At 44.9% G+C, this 16,636-nt stretch overlaps 1 protein-coding gene across 8 annotated transcripts in view; it reads left to right on the forward strand.

The window, feature by feature from the left end:
• SH3GLB2 (SH3 domain containing GRB2 like, endophilin B2) overlaps positions 1–16,636 on the forward strand; it is a 149,217-nt gene that overhangs the window by 94,372 nt on the left and 38,209 nt on the right. For 3 of the 8 annotated variants that reach the window (XM_040324697.1, XM_040324700.1, XM_040324701.1), the window contains exon 5: positions 5,502–5,594. In XM_040324697.1, the coding sequence (XP_040180631.1) occupies positions 5,502–5,594 (93 nt within the window). Of the gene's footprint in view, positions 1–5,501; positions 5,595–6,087; positions 6,100–13,655; positions 13,719–16,636 lie in introns of all 8 variants that reach the window. The other 5 variants (XM_040324692.1, XM_040324695.1, XM_040324694.1 and 2 more) reach the window with 3 other exon arrangements.

Here is a 16,636-nt window from a genome sequence, read left to right on the forward strand (position 1 = left end):
GGGCGTCTCGACTTTGTGCATAGCTAGTGTGGTGTACCCGGGTTCTTGGGAGAACGTCGCCTGCTTCTCCCACAGAAGCTGTCTTGCCTGTACCTTCTTTGCTGGGTTTAACCGGTCTCCTAGCTGCACAAGGCTCGTAAGGTCCGTCTGGGGATTCCTCTCTAACAAGTCAGGTAAAGGTAAGTTCTCGGGGTCATCCGTAGCTGGGGCACAGACTGCCGCAACATCTTCTGGTCGCTCCTGATACTCCTTTAACATGTTCACATGAAAGGATCGCTGGATCCCTTCATCTGAACAGCTGGCTATAAGGTAGGTAGTATCACATATCTGCGCTAATACTTTATACGGGCCCTGCCAAGATGCTTGCATCTTGTTTGCCTTCACAGGTTTGAGCACTAGAACCTTCTGCCCAACCTGGAAGACCCGCTGTCGGGCGCCCCGATCGTACCACCGCTTCTGTCTCCCCTGGGCCGCCTGGAGATTCTCCCTTACCATCAGGGATAGTTTCTCCATGCGGTCCCGGAGTTCCAGGACATATGGTACTATGGGGGTCCCTTCTTGCTCTGTCTCCCCCTCCCAGTGTCCTCTAATGAGATCTAGGGGTCCTCGGACCCTTCTCCCATAGAGTAACTCAAAGGGGGAGAACCCAGTAGATTCCTGGGGCACCTCTCTGTATGCAAATAGCAGATGAGGCAGGAATCGCTCCCAGTCTCTGCAAGTGTCAGTAAAGGTCCTCAGCATCTGTTTGAGGGTACCATTAAATCGCTCGCAGAGGCTGTTGGTCTGTGGGTGATACGGTGAGCTAAGCAGCGGTTTAATGCCGCACACCTTCCACAGTTGCTGGGTGAGCACAGCGGTAAACTGAGTTCCCTGATCAGAAAGAATCTCCTGAGGGAACCCGACCCTAGTGAATATCTTAACCAGGGCATCAGCTACTGTCTCTGCCTCGATATTAGACAGCGCTACTGCCTCTGGGTAACGTGTGGCATAGTCCACCACGGTAAGAATGTACTTCTTACCGGAGGGGCTAGCCCTGGCCAGTGGACCTACAAGGTCAACGGCTATGCGGGAAAAGGGCTCCCCAATGATAGGCATCGACTGAAGCCTAGCTTTTGGGTGATCTCCCCGCTTTCCTACCCGTTGACAGGTGTCGCACGTGCTACAATACATCCGCACGTCTCGGTTCAAATTGGGCCAGAAAAAGTTTTGTGTGATCCTATGAGCTGTGCGGTGGGAGCCTAGATGGCCCGCTAACGGCACATCGTGCCCAATCCGTAAAATCTCCTGCCGGTACTTGGCAGGTACCACTAGCTGTCGCTTGTGCGGAGGGGTGCTCGGTTTTTGGGACGGTCTCGGGATCCTGTACAGCCTATCCCCCACCCACTCGTAGTGTTCCCCATCTACTCCTTCCTCCCCTGAGTCGGCCCTGGCCCTGTACTTTGCTAACGTCGGGTCTTCCCTAGTCTCCCTTCCGTACATCTCTGGGGTATCCCAGCCTAAAGGGGCCGGATCTAACATACACGTCGGGGTAGAGGGTCTTACCTGGGTCGCAGCAGCAGGTGGGCCGGCTTCGGTGGCACGGGTCTGGGCCCGGGTCGTGACAGCGTCTACTGCAGCGGGGCCCATGGGAGTATAGGCTGAAAGGAGGGGGGCCAAGTCATTGCCAAGGAGGACATCGGCGGGTAAGTCTTTCATAACCCCCACGTTCACTTGTCTAGCGCCCACTCCCCAATCCAAATGTACCCGGGCAACGGGTAGTCGGAACACGGCACCTCCGGCTACTCGTACTGCGACCGTGTCCCCGGTATGTTGGTTCTCGGATACTAGGTGCTTCTGGAGTAAAGTCATGGTCGCACCGGTATCCCGTAGGCCACTGACCTCCTTCCCGTTGACCTTGACACACTGTCTGTGGTGCTGCCTGTTATCTCGGTGGGCCGCCTGAACGGGGTCGGCCTCATGCAGAATACCCCAGCATTCCTCTTCCTCCACACAGTGAGTTGCGGGGAGAGGTGGTCGTGGATTGGCCCTTGGGGGTCTCTTCCAGGACTGACTTTGGTTGGCATTGTTCATCGGGCACTCCGGTCGCTTGTGTCCCAGCTGATTGCATAGGTAGCACCGACTGGGTTGGGAGTATTCCCGAGAGTTAAACCGGGGTGAGCGGGGATACTGGGTCGACGGAGGGGGTGCTGAGGGCCGATTCATAGGGGGTTGGTAAATAGTAGCTGCTGGCTTGTATTCCACCCTGGCGGGAGCCTTGGTGGCTGAATTGTCCAATTTTCGGGCATCCGTATACTCATCCGCCAGGCGAGCTGCTTCATGGAGAGTGGAGGGTTTACGGTCCCTTACCCACTCTCTGACCCCTGTTGGTAATTTGTCGAAGCAATGTTCCAACAGAAACATCTGTAGCACCTCCTCTCCGGACACAGCCTGGCACCCCGCCATCCAGTGTGCGGCGGTGCGGTGCACCTTACATGCCCATTCAACGTAGGAGTCCCCAGTCGTTTTTACAGTGTCCCGGAACCTCCTTCGGTATGCCTCGGGTGTAACGGCATACCGGGAGAGTAGAGCTTCCCTGACGGCCACATAATCCCCGATCTCCTCGTCAGGGATGGCCCGAAAAGCCTCACTGGCCTGGCCGGATAACTTGCCGGACAATATAGGGATCCAGTCCTCCAGGGGTACCTTGCGCTCAAAATCGGCAAGGTACCCATCGATCTCTCCTTCTGTCTCACTGAAGGCTTTAAATGCTGCAAACGGCACCTTCTTTCTTTCCCCCGTGTCTGCTGTGACTGGGGCTGCTGCAGTGCCGCTTTGGCGTAGCAGGTTGGCCTCCACAGCGGCTTGGACTTGGGCGATAATTTCCGCAGATGGGTTGGGACCATAATGGGCCAGCCTAATTCTTACCGCCCGGTCAAATCTCTCTTCTTCGTCTGGGCTGAGTCCATTGGTTCCCTCTGCTGCTGGTACTCCATCCATTTCCAGCAATAATGTGATAATGTCCCCCTTTTTGAGGTTACTGGCCTGTCCGCCTCTTTGCTCTAATAAATCCTTTAAGGTAGCTCTTCTCAGGTTTTGGTATTGCAATTCCATTTGGTCCTGGTTGTAGTGGTTTCTTTGGGCGCTGAGGTTCATCCCGTCGCTTGCCACCAGTTGTTGCAGTACCTCTCTTCCCGAGCTCCAAAGTACACCGTCCTTAGTGGCCAGTAACCCAATCCCCTCCAGTAACGAGACCAAGCTCCATTATGAGGGTAAAACACGAACTCATTTACTGTGGGCTACCCGCCCGTATTTATGCAGGTCTCCCACCTGGTGGACACTCTCCTAGGGGACCAGATGGGAGACTGAAATAACAGACGTTAAAATCTATAACTTTATAACTGCCGAACATTTTATATTCATATAACGTATCCCCAGATAGCCTGGAACTGAGGGCATATTATTTATGCAGGTCTCCCACCTGGTGGACACTCCCCTAGGGGACCAGATGGGAGACTGAAATAACAGACATTAAAATCTATAACTTTATAACTGCCGACATACGAATGGGCGACTTCATGTAAAACGGCAAAGCAGACGAACACAATATGTCCAGTATACGGATGGGTCCGTCACAGCTCTACTCTGTAGTTATTAAATATATTTCTTGAGCAGTACCCTCCCTGTGAAGCGAGTTATTTGACCATTGGTATGCTGCCATGTAGGCACCAGGAAAATGGAAAATTGAATACTTACCTTTCTGTAATTTTCCTTTCCTGGTGCCAACCCATGGCAGCATACACCCTCCCTTATGGACTGCTCTGCGGTCTGAGGTCTAGTTACTAAGAATGCCTTAACAGGGGGGGGAGCTCCTTTTATTGAGAGAGTTATGTGGTCCTGTGGGTCAGTCGGGGGCGGAGCCATGACCATTGGTATGCTGCCATGGGTAGGCACCAGGAAAGGAAAATTACAGAAAGGTAAGTATTCAATTTTCCATTATCTCTTGTAAACAATATTTTGCTTTGTAAACTTGATATGAATAATTTTCAATAAAAATTATTGGAAAAGAAAATGTGACGCGTGAGTAACACCATATGCTCGCCACCAGGCTGTCACTAGTAAATCCTGCCACTCTTTGTAGTTTTGCTTTAAACCAAATCTTATGCAGTAACCTATACCTTTTTGTTGGACTTTAGGAAGAGCTGGGCCTTAAGCTCTTCCGGGAAAGTCTAAAGCCCCATACACACTATCAGTTTTCCTGCAGGTTTTTCTCTTCGGGTTTACCAAAACCATCTAATGTGAGGTCAAACCTTAAGAGTTTCAATTTGTATGCAATCAGGCAGGCCCTTGCACTACATGGTTTGGTTAACCTGAAGAGGAAAAACCTGCAGGAAAACTGATGGTGTGTATAGGGCTTGAGGCTCTACCCAGTGTAACGCCTAATCGGTGTGCGTTTCCCCCTCTGCCAATACACCATTCATGCTGTTCAGGAGCTGCTGCAGCTGAGCTGCCAAGTAGTACAGCCAGGGGTTCTGGAATTCCATTATCCTTGAAGTTCCATTATCCTTGGACCTCTGGAATTGCTCCAGCCTGACTATTGCAGGGTCCGATTTTCCATAGTAGCGAGCAAAATATGGAGTTTACCACTTTAAATATTTTAAGAAGGAAATGGAACATCCTGGGAATTTAGATAATTTTTGCTAAATTGGCTCTACCCGCCACTGACGGCAGTAGTTTAGACCACAATTTCACCTTATCCCTAAACCATGACAGCAGGGGGAATATGTTCAAGCGGCAATAGTCCACAATCTTAGCCGAGACTATGATCCCCACTATAGGCACTGGGCAGAAAGACGATTACTGTGGGTCAAGAGCTCCATCCAGCAGCAACAGGGCTGACTTGGTCTAGTTAATAGTCAAGCTTGAATAAGTGCCAAATTCAGTGAATATGTTCATTACCGCCTGCAAAGAGGGGCCTGTGTTTCCTATCAAAAGCAGCATGTCGTCTGCATTGCATACAACATGATCTTTTCATGGAGTGCACCATATTTAAAACCCTCAACCAGAGAGCTGGTCCTAATTTTAGCCACCAGGGGTTCTATTGTAAGGGCAAAAAGGAGGGGGGAGAAAAGCCATCCATGCCTAGTACCCCTACCCAGTGACTGTACAGGTTCTTTGAGAGGTGGTGGACCAGACGGAACAGAAGAAATGTCCTAGTGTTGGGGTATATGTACACTGGACTCTTGCTTTTACTCTAACATCTTGAGAACTTTTTCTTCTATGCATGGTCATAGAAAAGAGAGGTCACAGTTTCAGTGACAACTAGCGCTGCTTTAGTAATTAATAAGTATTTATCTGCTTATTAGAAATTATTATATATTTTGATATGTACATGCTTATGTTCTGCATTCTAGTATCTAAAATTACTAGATTTAACAAGTTGGGTTGGCTGGTGAAAAATCTGTGACGCATCATGTATTTCAGTTTTTAAGTAAACATTTTGGATTTATTTCTGTGTTTTGCAGAAGGAGAGAAGAATCTTGCAGAACCGTCGTTTAGATCTTGATGCTTGCAAAGCACGACTTAAGAAGGCAAAAGCAGCAGAGGCCAAAGCCTCGGTAAAGTCCCAACCTATATCATTCTTCCTTGTGGGTGTGCATGCCATTCCAGGGTTTAAAGGGGACCATACTTCCAAATCCACGTGCCTCTCAATTGAACATGATTCCCCAAACATCGTTCCTCTCTCATCTAAGGTTATGGTGTGGAGGGATGGTTGGTACAGTAAAGGGTGAACGTTATCCCCTCAGGTGCAACTCATAACGCCTAATCAGAAATGTGCTCTTCTTGACAGCATGGGCACAGGTGGAGAGAGCGTATTTCTGATTGGCTATGATATATTTGCATCTACATTGTAAAACATTGCCTGGGAATGTATCATACTGTGAGGGTAGGCTCAGTTGGCATATCCATCCTAAATCTATTATGATTGGCTGCTATTTAACTCCTCCCTTTGTTTGTTTGTTTGTCCCTCACTAACTTTGCGGTGTCTTTTTTTTTTTTTTTTTGTGTTCTGTGTTTTTGTTTTGTTTTTTTTTCCCGTAATTTGCTCAGCTCGAGGGGGATGTGAGTATTTGTTGTCAAGGTCTTTTGCTGTGATAGCTTATTCTTATTTTGCTTTCTTGTTCTCATCTGACAGTTTTTTTTTCTTTCCACTGCCGTTGTACTGGCTGGGGATCAGGGAGCATGGCAGGAAGGGTAGACATGGTTACACAGACACAGGAAATGCATGTACATTCGGAGAGCGATCCTTCTTTTATTTTATTATCAGTCTGATTTTGTGACCTTGCCAAATAAAACACTGAGTTAATCTAAACATTATATAAAATGTTGGGGTGAATAAATAAAGAGTAACAAAAGGGCTGCAATAGTCCGCTATCCTGGAGGAAATGCAGCTCCATGTTCTCTTCAGTCCCACTCAAGTAACGAAAAAACCTGTTCACATGATCTCTGCTAAAAGAGAAGCGAGCTTGGTTTATCTTCCACTTCAGCAGAGATTATGTGGCTAAGCGCATAGTTGTTTAAACACATAACTGCCGATAATATTCTATCGTTCGATCTGATTGCTGAAGCATCTTAAAAATATTAACTCCATTTTCAGAACTGCCCTGAGCCAAGCAACTATAATAATTTATCTGTGCACAGCCTGTTTTAAGATTACTCCATTGCATCATCGCCAGGGTCACAATGCACTTTACAATCTGACCATACAATTTTTGTACAATCAACTTTGAATTTACCAAAACTATGTGGGATGAGGACCTTCCAATATATTCAGTTAAGCAGGCCATTGCATACCTCTAGATCTACCAACAGGCAGCACAGTGGTGTAGTGGTTGGCACTTTCACCTAGCAGCAAAAGGGTCGCTGGTTCGAATCCCGACCATGACACCATCTGCCTGGAGTTTGCATGTTCTCCCTATGCCTGTGTGAGTTTCCTCTGGGTACTCCAGATTCCTCCCACACTCCAAAGACATGCTGGTAAGTTAATTGGCTCCCGTCTAAATTGGCCCTAATCAAGCGTGTCGGGACCCTTCAGGATAAGACCGCGCTATATCAAGATACCTCTCAACTCAAAAACTACATAGTTGTTGGTAGATCCAAAGTAAAAAGTGCAATCAGATAGTGACGTGTGTGGGAACACAAACAAGGAAGGAAAGCTCTCGTTGGCTCAATGGAGCTGAGCTTTTGCTCCTTGTTCAAGTAGGTTCTACCAGATAGAGCTGTGACCAAACATACAGTTTGTTTTTATTGCTTTCTCCACATGTGTGTAACCAAGTTAAGAGGCTTTTTAATTTTTTTTAAAACAAAATTATATTTTTTTACCTTCAAAGAAAGTTATGTATTGTTTTATTTATTTCGAATAATATTATTCTATTATCCGGATATTGTGATGCAGTCATCGATAGCGGTGAGTGAACCAAGCAAAGTTCGCTGAATGGGCACCATAACAACCAATCAATGTGGGGCTACTGCTGTCTCAGCAACTCATGAAATCACTGGTTGCTAAGGAGCAGACAGCCAGCCCACACAATATCTTTGATTGCGAGGATGCAGGCAGATACCGGCTTCATAGCAACCAAAGAGAAGGAAGCTATTTATTTGGTGGGGGTAGGTATACTGCCACTAATTTATGACTTACAGGTGCAGCAGCTGGGGGCTTGGCGGGTGGGTGTTCATCCCTAGTGGTCAGTAATGGGGATCTTGAAATGGTAATATGATAATTTTTTTCTTGATGCCAATAGTTCAGGACTACATTCAAAGAAACCCAGAATAACTGGAGTAGGCAATCTTTCAGAGGTTGAGATCTACCTGAACAATATGGAGGAAATTGAAAATCCCCAAAGAGGGGGGTGCCTGGGCAGAGCCCTTTAAAAAACAAAACAAAAAAAAAAACCTACCAAGCTCCCAATAAAAAGACGGCATGAAGAACGCCTAGTGTGTCACAGTAGTGTCCTCTGCCCCCTTCACATCACTCCCCCACCCCTGGGCTTCCCAATAATATAATCACTCTGATTTAATGTCGCAGTAATCTGGTGGTTGGGAGCTTGTTCTACCAGCTCCTGATTGTAAACATCGGGAGCTGAAGGTAAACGCATGATGACAGTGCTGGGGCACTGAGTGAGTGCATTTCTAACACGCTATTTCGTGTGCATGGATGAATCTACTGGTTTCTCTTGTTCAGCCTTTGGCTGCAGAATAGAAATCTTAGCAGCAGCTATCAGTGGCAGCCATCAGATTTTGTACTCTGTACAAATCAATAGCTAGCAGCACTACTGTTTGCATGTATCCTCTCCTCTGAGCAGTTATATGCTTATAGAGCCTCTGAATCTACCGTGGACACAGTATTCAGGGTAGGTGTTTCTGCAGAGTTTTGGACACGCAAACTGAAGGCGGCAAATTGGCCAGTTTGTATGTGGCCATAGAACAAAGTGTTGCTGTTTTCAGAGGTGCCGTTTAGCCGCTTATGAAAGCAGCAAACCATCTGCACATTGACTCACTTTGCAAACGGTTTCATCTATGAACTGCAGTAGCCACAGTTCATGAGCATTCTCAGAGCTCCTATTAGACATACCAGGGGCATGTGATCTATGATATCTGAAGCCCCTGACCCACACTGTTTAATAGAAAATAACATTGTGGCAGCATTGCACTTTTTCCATGTGAGAAGTGGAAGTGCCTCTTCCTACATCAGCTGCAATATAGTGGTAAAAAGGGGCAGGGCATTGTGGAGGGAGGGGTTTAATGCCAGCAGATTTCGTCTGACCTTTAATTTGCGCTCCTTTAGGGCAGTCTAGACGTAATGTGCAAAGGTCATAAAACACTTAATTTAGCTATCTATCTTCAGCAAAACATGTCTGACATTTCCCAGATCAGTATATACTGTATTATATCAGTGTATATTGGGGTGCTGTGTCAGTGAACAAAGATCTGCATGCTTTTGCATCTGAACTTCTATGGAGATGCCTTGTTTTTATTTGCTAGAAGATCTATCCTTTAAAGGTAATCTATGTCTTCTCAATTTATTTTTGTAATCACATTTTAATGAAGATGATACTGTCCCTTGTGTGCTTATGTTTTATTGACCTTTAATTGTTTTAGTTGTTAAAGTTTTATAGGAATTCCAGGTATGGATATATTTACATTGGTAAAACACAAAAAAATTACACCTTGGACCATATGATACCGGGGAAGCGCCCCCCATCTAAATTTGTTTTACTTCTCCCTCCTCAAGAGGCTGTGCGTGGTCTCTGGTGGCCTGTGGTTTAGTAGTCCCCCCCCCCCCCCCCCTCCCGGATAGCCTGCCACAGTGCTCTCTTCAACCCCCCTTCCCACTAGCCTGCCACTGTGCTACCCTCCCACTACGAGAAGAGATAGGAAGGAGAGCAAGATGGGGGGGAGGGGGACATGGAATAGAGGAGAAATGGAAGAAAGGTAGAGGGGGGGTGAGAGAGATGCCCCCAATGTCCACATTCACCACACACCCCGGCCCCCACACTCACTCCACACTCTTGCGTCTCCAGAGGACGATTGTCAGGCGGGTGCTATAGTTGGAATGCTGTAGAAAAGTCCTGAGCACTTGGTGAATAATTATCGGAACTTGTACAGAGTCCAGATGTGCAGACATTGCCTATGAGCAAGCAGTATCCTTCCCCAGCACTTGTCCCCCTTACTTCTTATGATGGCAGTGACAGTGTCAGGCAGTCATGAAGATCCCTGCTTGGGCACTTGCTGGACTATTCCCTTACTAGAGCCAGAGAGCAGCATACGTAGTGAACCAACCGTCCCTTCCAGGCACAGTGGTGGGAACCGTATGTGTAAGTGTAGTGTGTGTATGTGCTCCACACAGCTTTCTTCCCTGCTCTTCTGTGACCAATGTAACTATGTAAAAATATCCATACCTGGAATTCATCTTTTAAGCTTGTCTATTATTAGTTTTAAAAATACAAGTATGTGTTAAATGGTGTCGGTTCCACTTTGTAGTGCAGCACGGTGACTGTGTTTTGTGTTCTCTCATTTTGAGTACAGTACAGGCAGTCCCCGAGTTATGAACGACTCCTACTTACGAACGGCCTTAATGCCGGTGCATTGCCATGAAATGCGATTTGCCATGAAATGTGATGGTCCACCTCCATCACATCCCATTGGCTCACTCATGTCATGTGACATATAGACACATCATCAGTCTCAGCTAGGCTATCATAGAGAGAGGATCTCCTCTCCCTGTGATAGCTGAAGCTGCACGGAGCTGTAGTAGTAAATGTAGCTTACTCGCACACCCAGGGAGGTCAGCCCAGGGAGGTCAACCCCCGTGCAGCTATTCAAAGAGCTAAGAGAGAGGAGAGGGGGGCAGGCAGATGGGAGGCTGCTCCATTATACAGGCTGCCCATGGTGTGTGTGTGTGTGTGCTGCTGGCCACACAGCCTGAGAGCAGGAGGAGGGGAGAGGCAGCCTATAGATGTGTGTGCGATCATTGTTTCTATACATTGTTACACCAGCAATGCACTCACTGCAACACAGGCTGCTCCTCACAGAGCTGTGTATATCACACTGGCTTCTCCTTCCTAACAGTATATACCAGCTCCGTGCAGCTTCAGCTATCACAGGGAGAGAAGATCCTCTCCCTATGATAGGCTAGCTGAGACTGATGACGTTTAAATATGTCACGTGACAGGAGTGAGCCAATAGGATGTGATGGAGGCGGACCATCACATTTCATGGCAAATCACATTTCATGGCAATGCACCGGCAGCTTGTGCTCCATGCTGGTCCTGGATACCTCCGAGCAGCTATCTTACAGATCCCACACTGCATTACTACATATGCTGCATGGCCAGAAGAGCCCCAGATAACATAACTGCATGCCCAGAAGCCCCTGGAACATCCGCCTGTGCATGGATGTGGGAAGTTACACTAACAAATGCAGTGTTCCGAGTTGCACACAAATTTCACTTACAAACAAACCTACTGTCCTTATTGTGTTCGTGACTTGGAGACTGCCTGTATAGGGTAAATTCAGACAGAAAAAAAACCTAAACATGCTTTCCATGATTTATCTCTTACCTGATATAATCTCCATTGTTTTTGCTGAAGTACAGATCACTTAATGTAGAGCCTATAACCGTATTTAAAACGCAGCAATGACCATTTTCATCAACCCTGCAAAAACTTTTAAGCTAAATTAGTTTCGGATAAATGGTACACTTATTAGAATATCTAGTCTCTGAAAAAGAGTTACCGTATTTTAAGCTGGTCATACACTAAAGATTTGTCTCGTTTAGCCCCACAGGCTGATTGAAAGAAATTGATTCATCTCCCCCTATGCACACTAAACAGGATAGATGGACATAACTGCAGTGTCTGCTATTTTCTGACAGCCAGTGCCTGCTGCTGTCAGAATACCAAAAACAGTGGCTGCACCCACTCTTCAGCCAGCACTTATGCCTAACTCCTTATATTTTTATATCTGAGGATGTTTAGCAGAAGGATGCCAACAGGGCCACCAATGAGCGATATGAATGCCAAAGCAAAAGTAATATCTCCATTTCTACTAACTGAGCGCATTGAGCTTAGTTTGAGGCATGTATAAGTCCTTTGTAAAGATTAAGTCCACCTAAACTGTTCCTTTTGGAGCATCAGACATATAAGGGCTTACTAGGTTCTCTATATGCCACCCATGTATAGCATTTCTTTTGGGTGGAATGACCCTTTAAGAAGGCATGGAATATGCTGAAATTTTTACTACTGCTCAGTAGAAGTGCACCAGGATCCCAGCTCTCCATCGTTTTTTTACTTTTTTATATAGCATCATCTCATGCTCTGTGCATGTCGCTAGGCTCTCTGCACCGTGCTTTGAATCTTGCACTGCACCTAATTAATTAACCAGGCAGGAAACCTTAATCAAAGGAGATATCCTACAGTGCTTCCATCAGGTGCCTGATTCATAATGCCTTTTTTGTTGTGTGGTGATCTTTGAAACACAAACAAAAATTCTCCATGCCCTATGCACGTATTGTCAATATTATCTTCTCTTCAATTTTTAAAGTTTGTCTTAGCATCACTAGGAAAATTGTGGCAGCCATTTTGTAGGCTGTACCTAACGAGTACATGTGTTGCTGAGGCAACATATATATAAAAATAAATAAATAACAATATTTGGTCCACAGGCTATATTTATATTTTAGCAGTATAGAATGTACTTGTCACTTGTATGAAGCTAAGCCAGCCTTTTATGTGCAAAGGAGAAAGTGGCAGCCACTCAGCCACATTAAAATTGGCAAAGGGATGTGCACAATGGTGGCGCAATTAACCGCAAACAATATAAAACTTCCCAGCATTCCTGTCTGCTGGCTAGCAAGGGGGCCTCATAAGACCCATTATTAGGCAAATACAGGGGTCAATATGGTATTCTTCAATACCTTCTGAGCATCAATCCAAAGTGAGGGGAATATCTACCAATGGGGTCAGAGACAGAAGTGTTGACTCCCCAACATTCTATATAAAGTTTAGGTTTTTAGGCTTCAAAACCTTTGGTGGGTCTTTTTAATTTTTAGGCCCCCTGCTGCCCAGCCTATGGCCCTGTTTAAAGTGCAGCTCCTGGGCCTCAGCAGTCAGTAGAGGGAACATTGATTTGTAAATGGACTTTTAAAGTCCAGTTTCATTCAACATGTTCCTAGTCTCAGACTGTCTCCTAATAGCACGACTTCCGTTTTCAGCTACTCCTGAAGAACAATCTTTGACCGTTTCCTCTAGCAAGTCTTCAGTCTTTTGTAGCATTACATGTATTAGATACTAAATGTGTTCCTTTTTGAAGCCCCCTTTTACCTTGCAAATTGGCAACCACTGATTTAGCCCCTAAGTTTTAGAGAGCCAGCTGGATCATTGCCTGAGCAAGGTAAACAGTTTTTTGTGTGAGGCGATTGGGACGACAGGCTTGCCAGTGAAAATTCAGAAAATGGGCCAATGCCCCTTTAAAACTAGCCAGAAAGAACCCAAACTACTCCTAAAAAAAAAAAAAAATTTGTTCAAGGACAACACATTCTGAAAAATGTAAGAAAAAAATAAGCTGATGGGAAGCTTATTGTATTTGAAGTAACAAACATCTTCCAACTTGTAGAAGATTGCTGAAGTGAAATTGGATGGGAACTCTTCTTTTACATCTAGTGTGCTTTACAACTTAATATCTGGGAAGACTTTAGAAAAAGAAAAAATTGATTTTTCAATTCAGCCCAATTAGGAAAATTGGGCAAACTTGCAATTGGCTCACTATTGTCCCAGCATACAAAATGGCTGCTTGAGCTGTGCTAGCTGTAATTATGTTTTAAAGTGATATGTTTTGACACTGTATGAAGATGGTTTAAAGTGATAATATATAATTATTATAGATGTCTAGAAAATCTATTAGGAATAGAAAAAAAAAGGGGGTGTAAAAAATGTCTGCCATTTAAGGAAATCTGGGTTGCCTCTGACAGGAACTAGTTTGGGGCATTGATGGTCCCAATGATGTCAATTGCTCTCTGCCCCCCATTTCCATCCATTTATTTTGGTTTGTTTGGTGTGCTTCTGTTTTCTGCTTTGTCACTCATGTTCTCCCTGCATGACATGAGCTCTGTTCCCCGCAGGCTTTGCCTGACTTTCAGGAGACCCGTCCTCGTAATTACGTACTGTCGGCCAGTGCGTCAGCGGTAAGATCAATCTACTTCCCCCCCCTTTCTTGGCTCTCGTCACTCCCTATCAGCTGCTCAGGACTGACAGTCTAGGTCTTAGGGATTAAAAATTCTAGACCTTACTAATGTATTGTATGTATGAAGTGTTATAGACACCGTCTACAGGCAGTGTAGATCTCACTACTTCCAACTATGTTGCTAAAGAAAGGAAGTAATGGAAATTGCAAGCAAAGTGGCCACCTCAACCACAGCAACCAGCCAGGTTTGTTTTTGGTTTAGTCATAGAGAACACAAGCTGAAATCTGTACAGCAGTTGCATGTTTGCTCCAGTTGCCATTCCCCCGGTTTTTATTACTCAACCCCAGTGACTGTACACTCCCCCTCCTAGAATTAGAATAGGAATCAGACTGTCAAGTTTAATAAAGGATGGTTCAAATATAGGGATACAGTAATTATGGGCTCTTTCGCCAATCTAAATATTGGCTTTACTTGGGTTATGTTGCATTCACCACATCCCAACCTTTGAGAATACATTTTATGCCATAGAAATGTCACATGTACCCTACACTGCCACACACATTACAGTTCATGTACATTAATTTATATAATTTATCTTCTTTAACAATGTAGTGCAAGGCACAATGTGTTTGGGCACAAAGTGTATTGTTTTAGGTAGCCTCTCATAATACGTAATTTTGGTAAATCTAAAGCTAACCATACACTTTGTAAAGGGCTTGCCTGGATCTATATAAATTGAATGGGTAGATTGCATAGGCAATCATATTACATGGTAATTGATAACTCTATTGGCAGTTGTTTAGAAAGTGTAGTGTGTATGCTCAGCTTTAATACATAGTACATAATTGAAAAGGTTGAATAAATACACCGGTCCCTCCAGTTCAAAACTGGACATTTTTTTAGGAGATCTTAGCAATGTTTGTTATTGCTGGCTTTGTTTAAGGACTTGGCATGACTTTAGATTTACGAACAACCATTGTTTGAGATCCTATCTAAAATACATATTCTGTTCAGTCAAGTAGATCTAGTTTTGGGTGAACATAAGAAGCTTAACCTCTCAATAAACAAATACAGGGGCTATCTGGAAATGGTAGTTGCCTGGCTGTTATCTTGACCCTCTGGCTTCAGTGCTTTGAGTCATTAGGGTTGGGAAAAAAGTCAATAACACATATCTGTATATTTTTGCTGGGTAAGTCACTCAAAGTACTGAAGCAAGAGGGTCAGTATGACACCCAGACAATTGGCAATTTTCCTTATATCTCAGCAATGGCCACCTTCATAATTATGCTTACACTGTTTTTTAACCAGTTAAAGACCGCCTACTGCAGATAAACTGCGGCAGGGCGGCGTTACTGCGCAAAACGATGTACCTGTATGTCATTTTGTGCAATGGATACTGGGGCAGCATACGCACGCACGCACGCAAATTAGACAAAAGGGGAGCCAATCAGCAGGTCCGACGTGTCGAATGTTCACCGGTCACCCGCGATCGCTCTCCAGAGAGGCAGCATGGTGGTCTGACAGGGCTGAAGATAGAGATCTTGTGTTCCTGCTAAGCAGGAACACGGATCTGTCTTCATCCAGTCAGATCATCTCCCACACAGTTAGAAAGCACCTCCTAGGCACACATTTAACCCTTTGATCGCCCCTGGTGTTAACCCCTTCCCTGCCAGTGTCATTAGTAAAGTAACAGTACATTTTTATTTTTTTTAACACTGATCACTGTAATGTCACCGGTTCCCAAACAAAATTCAAAATTGTCAGTTGGGTGTCCGATTTGTCTGCCGCAATGTCACAGTCCCGCTAAAAACACTAATTGCCGCCATTGCTAGTAAAATAAATAAAAATGCCATAAATATATCCCATAGTTTGTAGACTCTAACTTTTGCGCAAACAAATCAATATACGGTTATTGGGGTTTTATTACTAAAAATATGCAGCAGAATACATATTTGCCTAAATTGATGAAGATATTTTTTTTTCAAAACTGTCTTTTTTTTTTTTTTATAGCACAAAAAAAAAATACTGCAGAGGTGATCAAATACCACCAAAAGGAAGCTCTATTTGAAGAAAAGAAAGGACAGCAATTTTATTTGGATACAGCATTGCATGACCGCTCAATTGTCAGTTAAAATAATACAGTGCTGTATCCAAAAAATGGCCTGGTCATTAAGGTGGTAAAACCTTCCGGGGCTGAAGTGGTTAATGGAGAAGTAATGCCAAAGCTTTTTTTGGCCCTGCTTCTCCTGTGGGTTACAGGAGTGCACTTAGTCCATTGTCGGCTGATGTCGCTTAACCGGGCCAGGCCCTGGAGAGATCCCGAGATCCATTTAGATGCCTGGCTGGCTCTCAGCAAGCCACTGGGAGACTGAGCCAGCCGCTCTGGCCTCTGCACAGCTTTGTGCTCCAGTGAGCTCTGGAGGGGCAGAGAACTGAGCGATCAGCAGACTTTGACTCCATTCTCTGTCTAACGGGGCAGGGGACAGATGCAGAATTGTTCAGATGTTAATTCCCAAACTTCTCTTAAGCCCCGGACCATTTTGTAGCTAAAAGACCAGGGCACTTTTTGTGATTCGGCACTGAGTCGCTTTAACTGACAATTGCGTGGTCGTGCAAGGTGGCTCCCAAATAAAATTGGCGTCCTTTTTTCCCCCACAAATAGAGCTTTCTTTTGGTGGTATTTGATCACCTCTGCAGTTTTTATTTTTTTGCGCTATAAACAAAAATAGAGCGACAATTGTGAAAAAAATTCAATATTTTTTACTTTTTGCTATAATAAATATCCCCAAAAAATATATAAAAACATATATTTTTTTGCTCAGTTTAGGCCGATACGTATTCTTCAACATATTTTTGTTAAAAAAAAATCGCAATAAGCATTTATTGATCGGTTTGCGCAAAGGTTATAGCGATTACAA

This window comes from Rana temporaria, chromosome 9 (genome assembly GCF_905171775.1).
Source record: "Rana temporaria chromosome 9, aRanTem1.1, whole genome shotgun sequence".
Taxonomy (NCBI): Eukaryota; Metazoa; Chordata; class Amphibia; order Anura; family Ranidae; genus Rana; species Rana temporaria.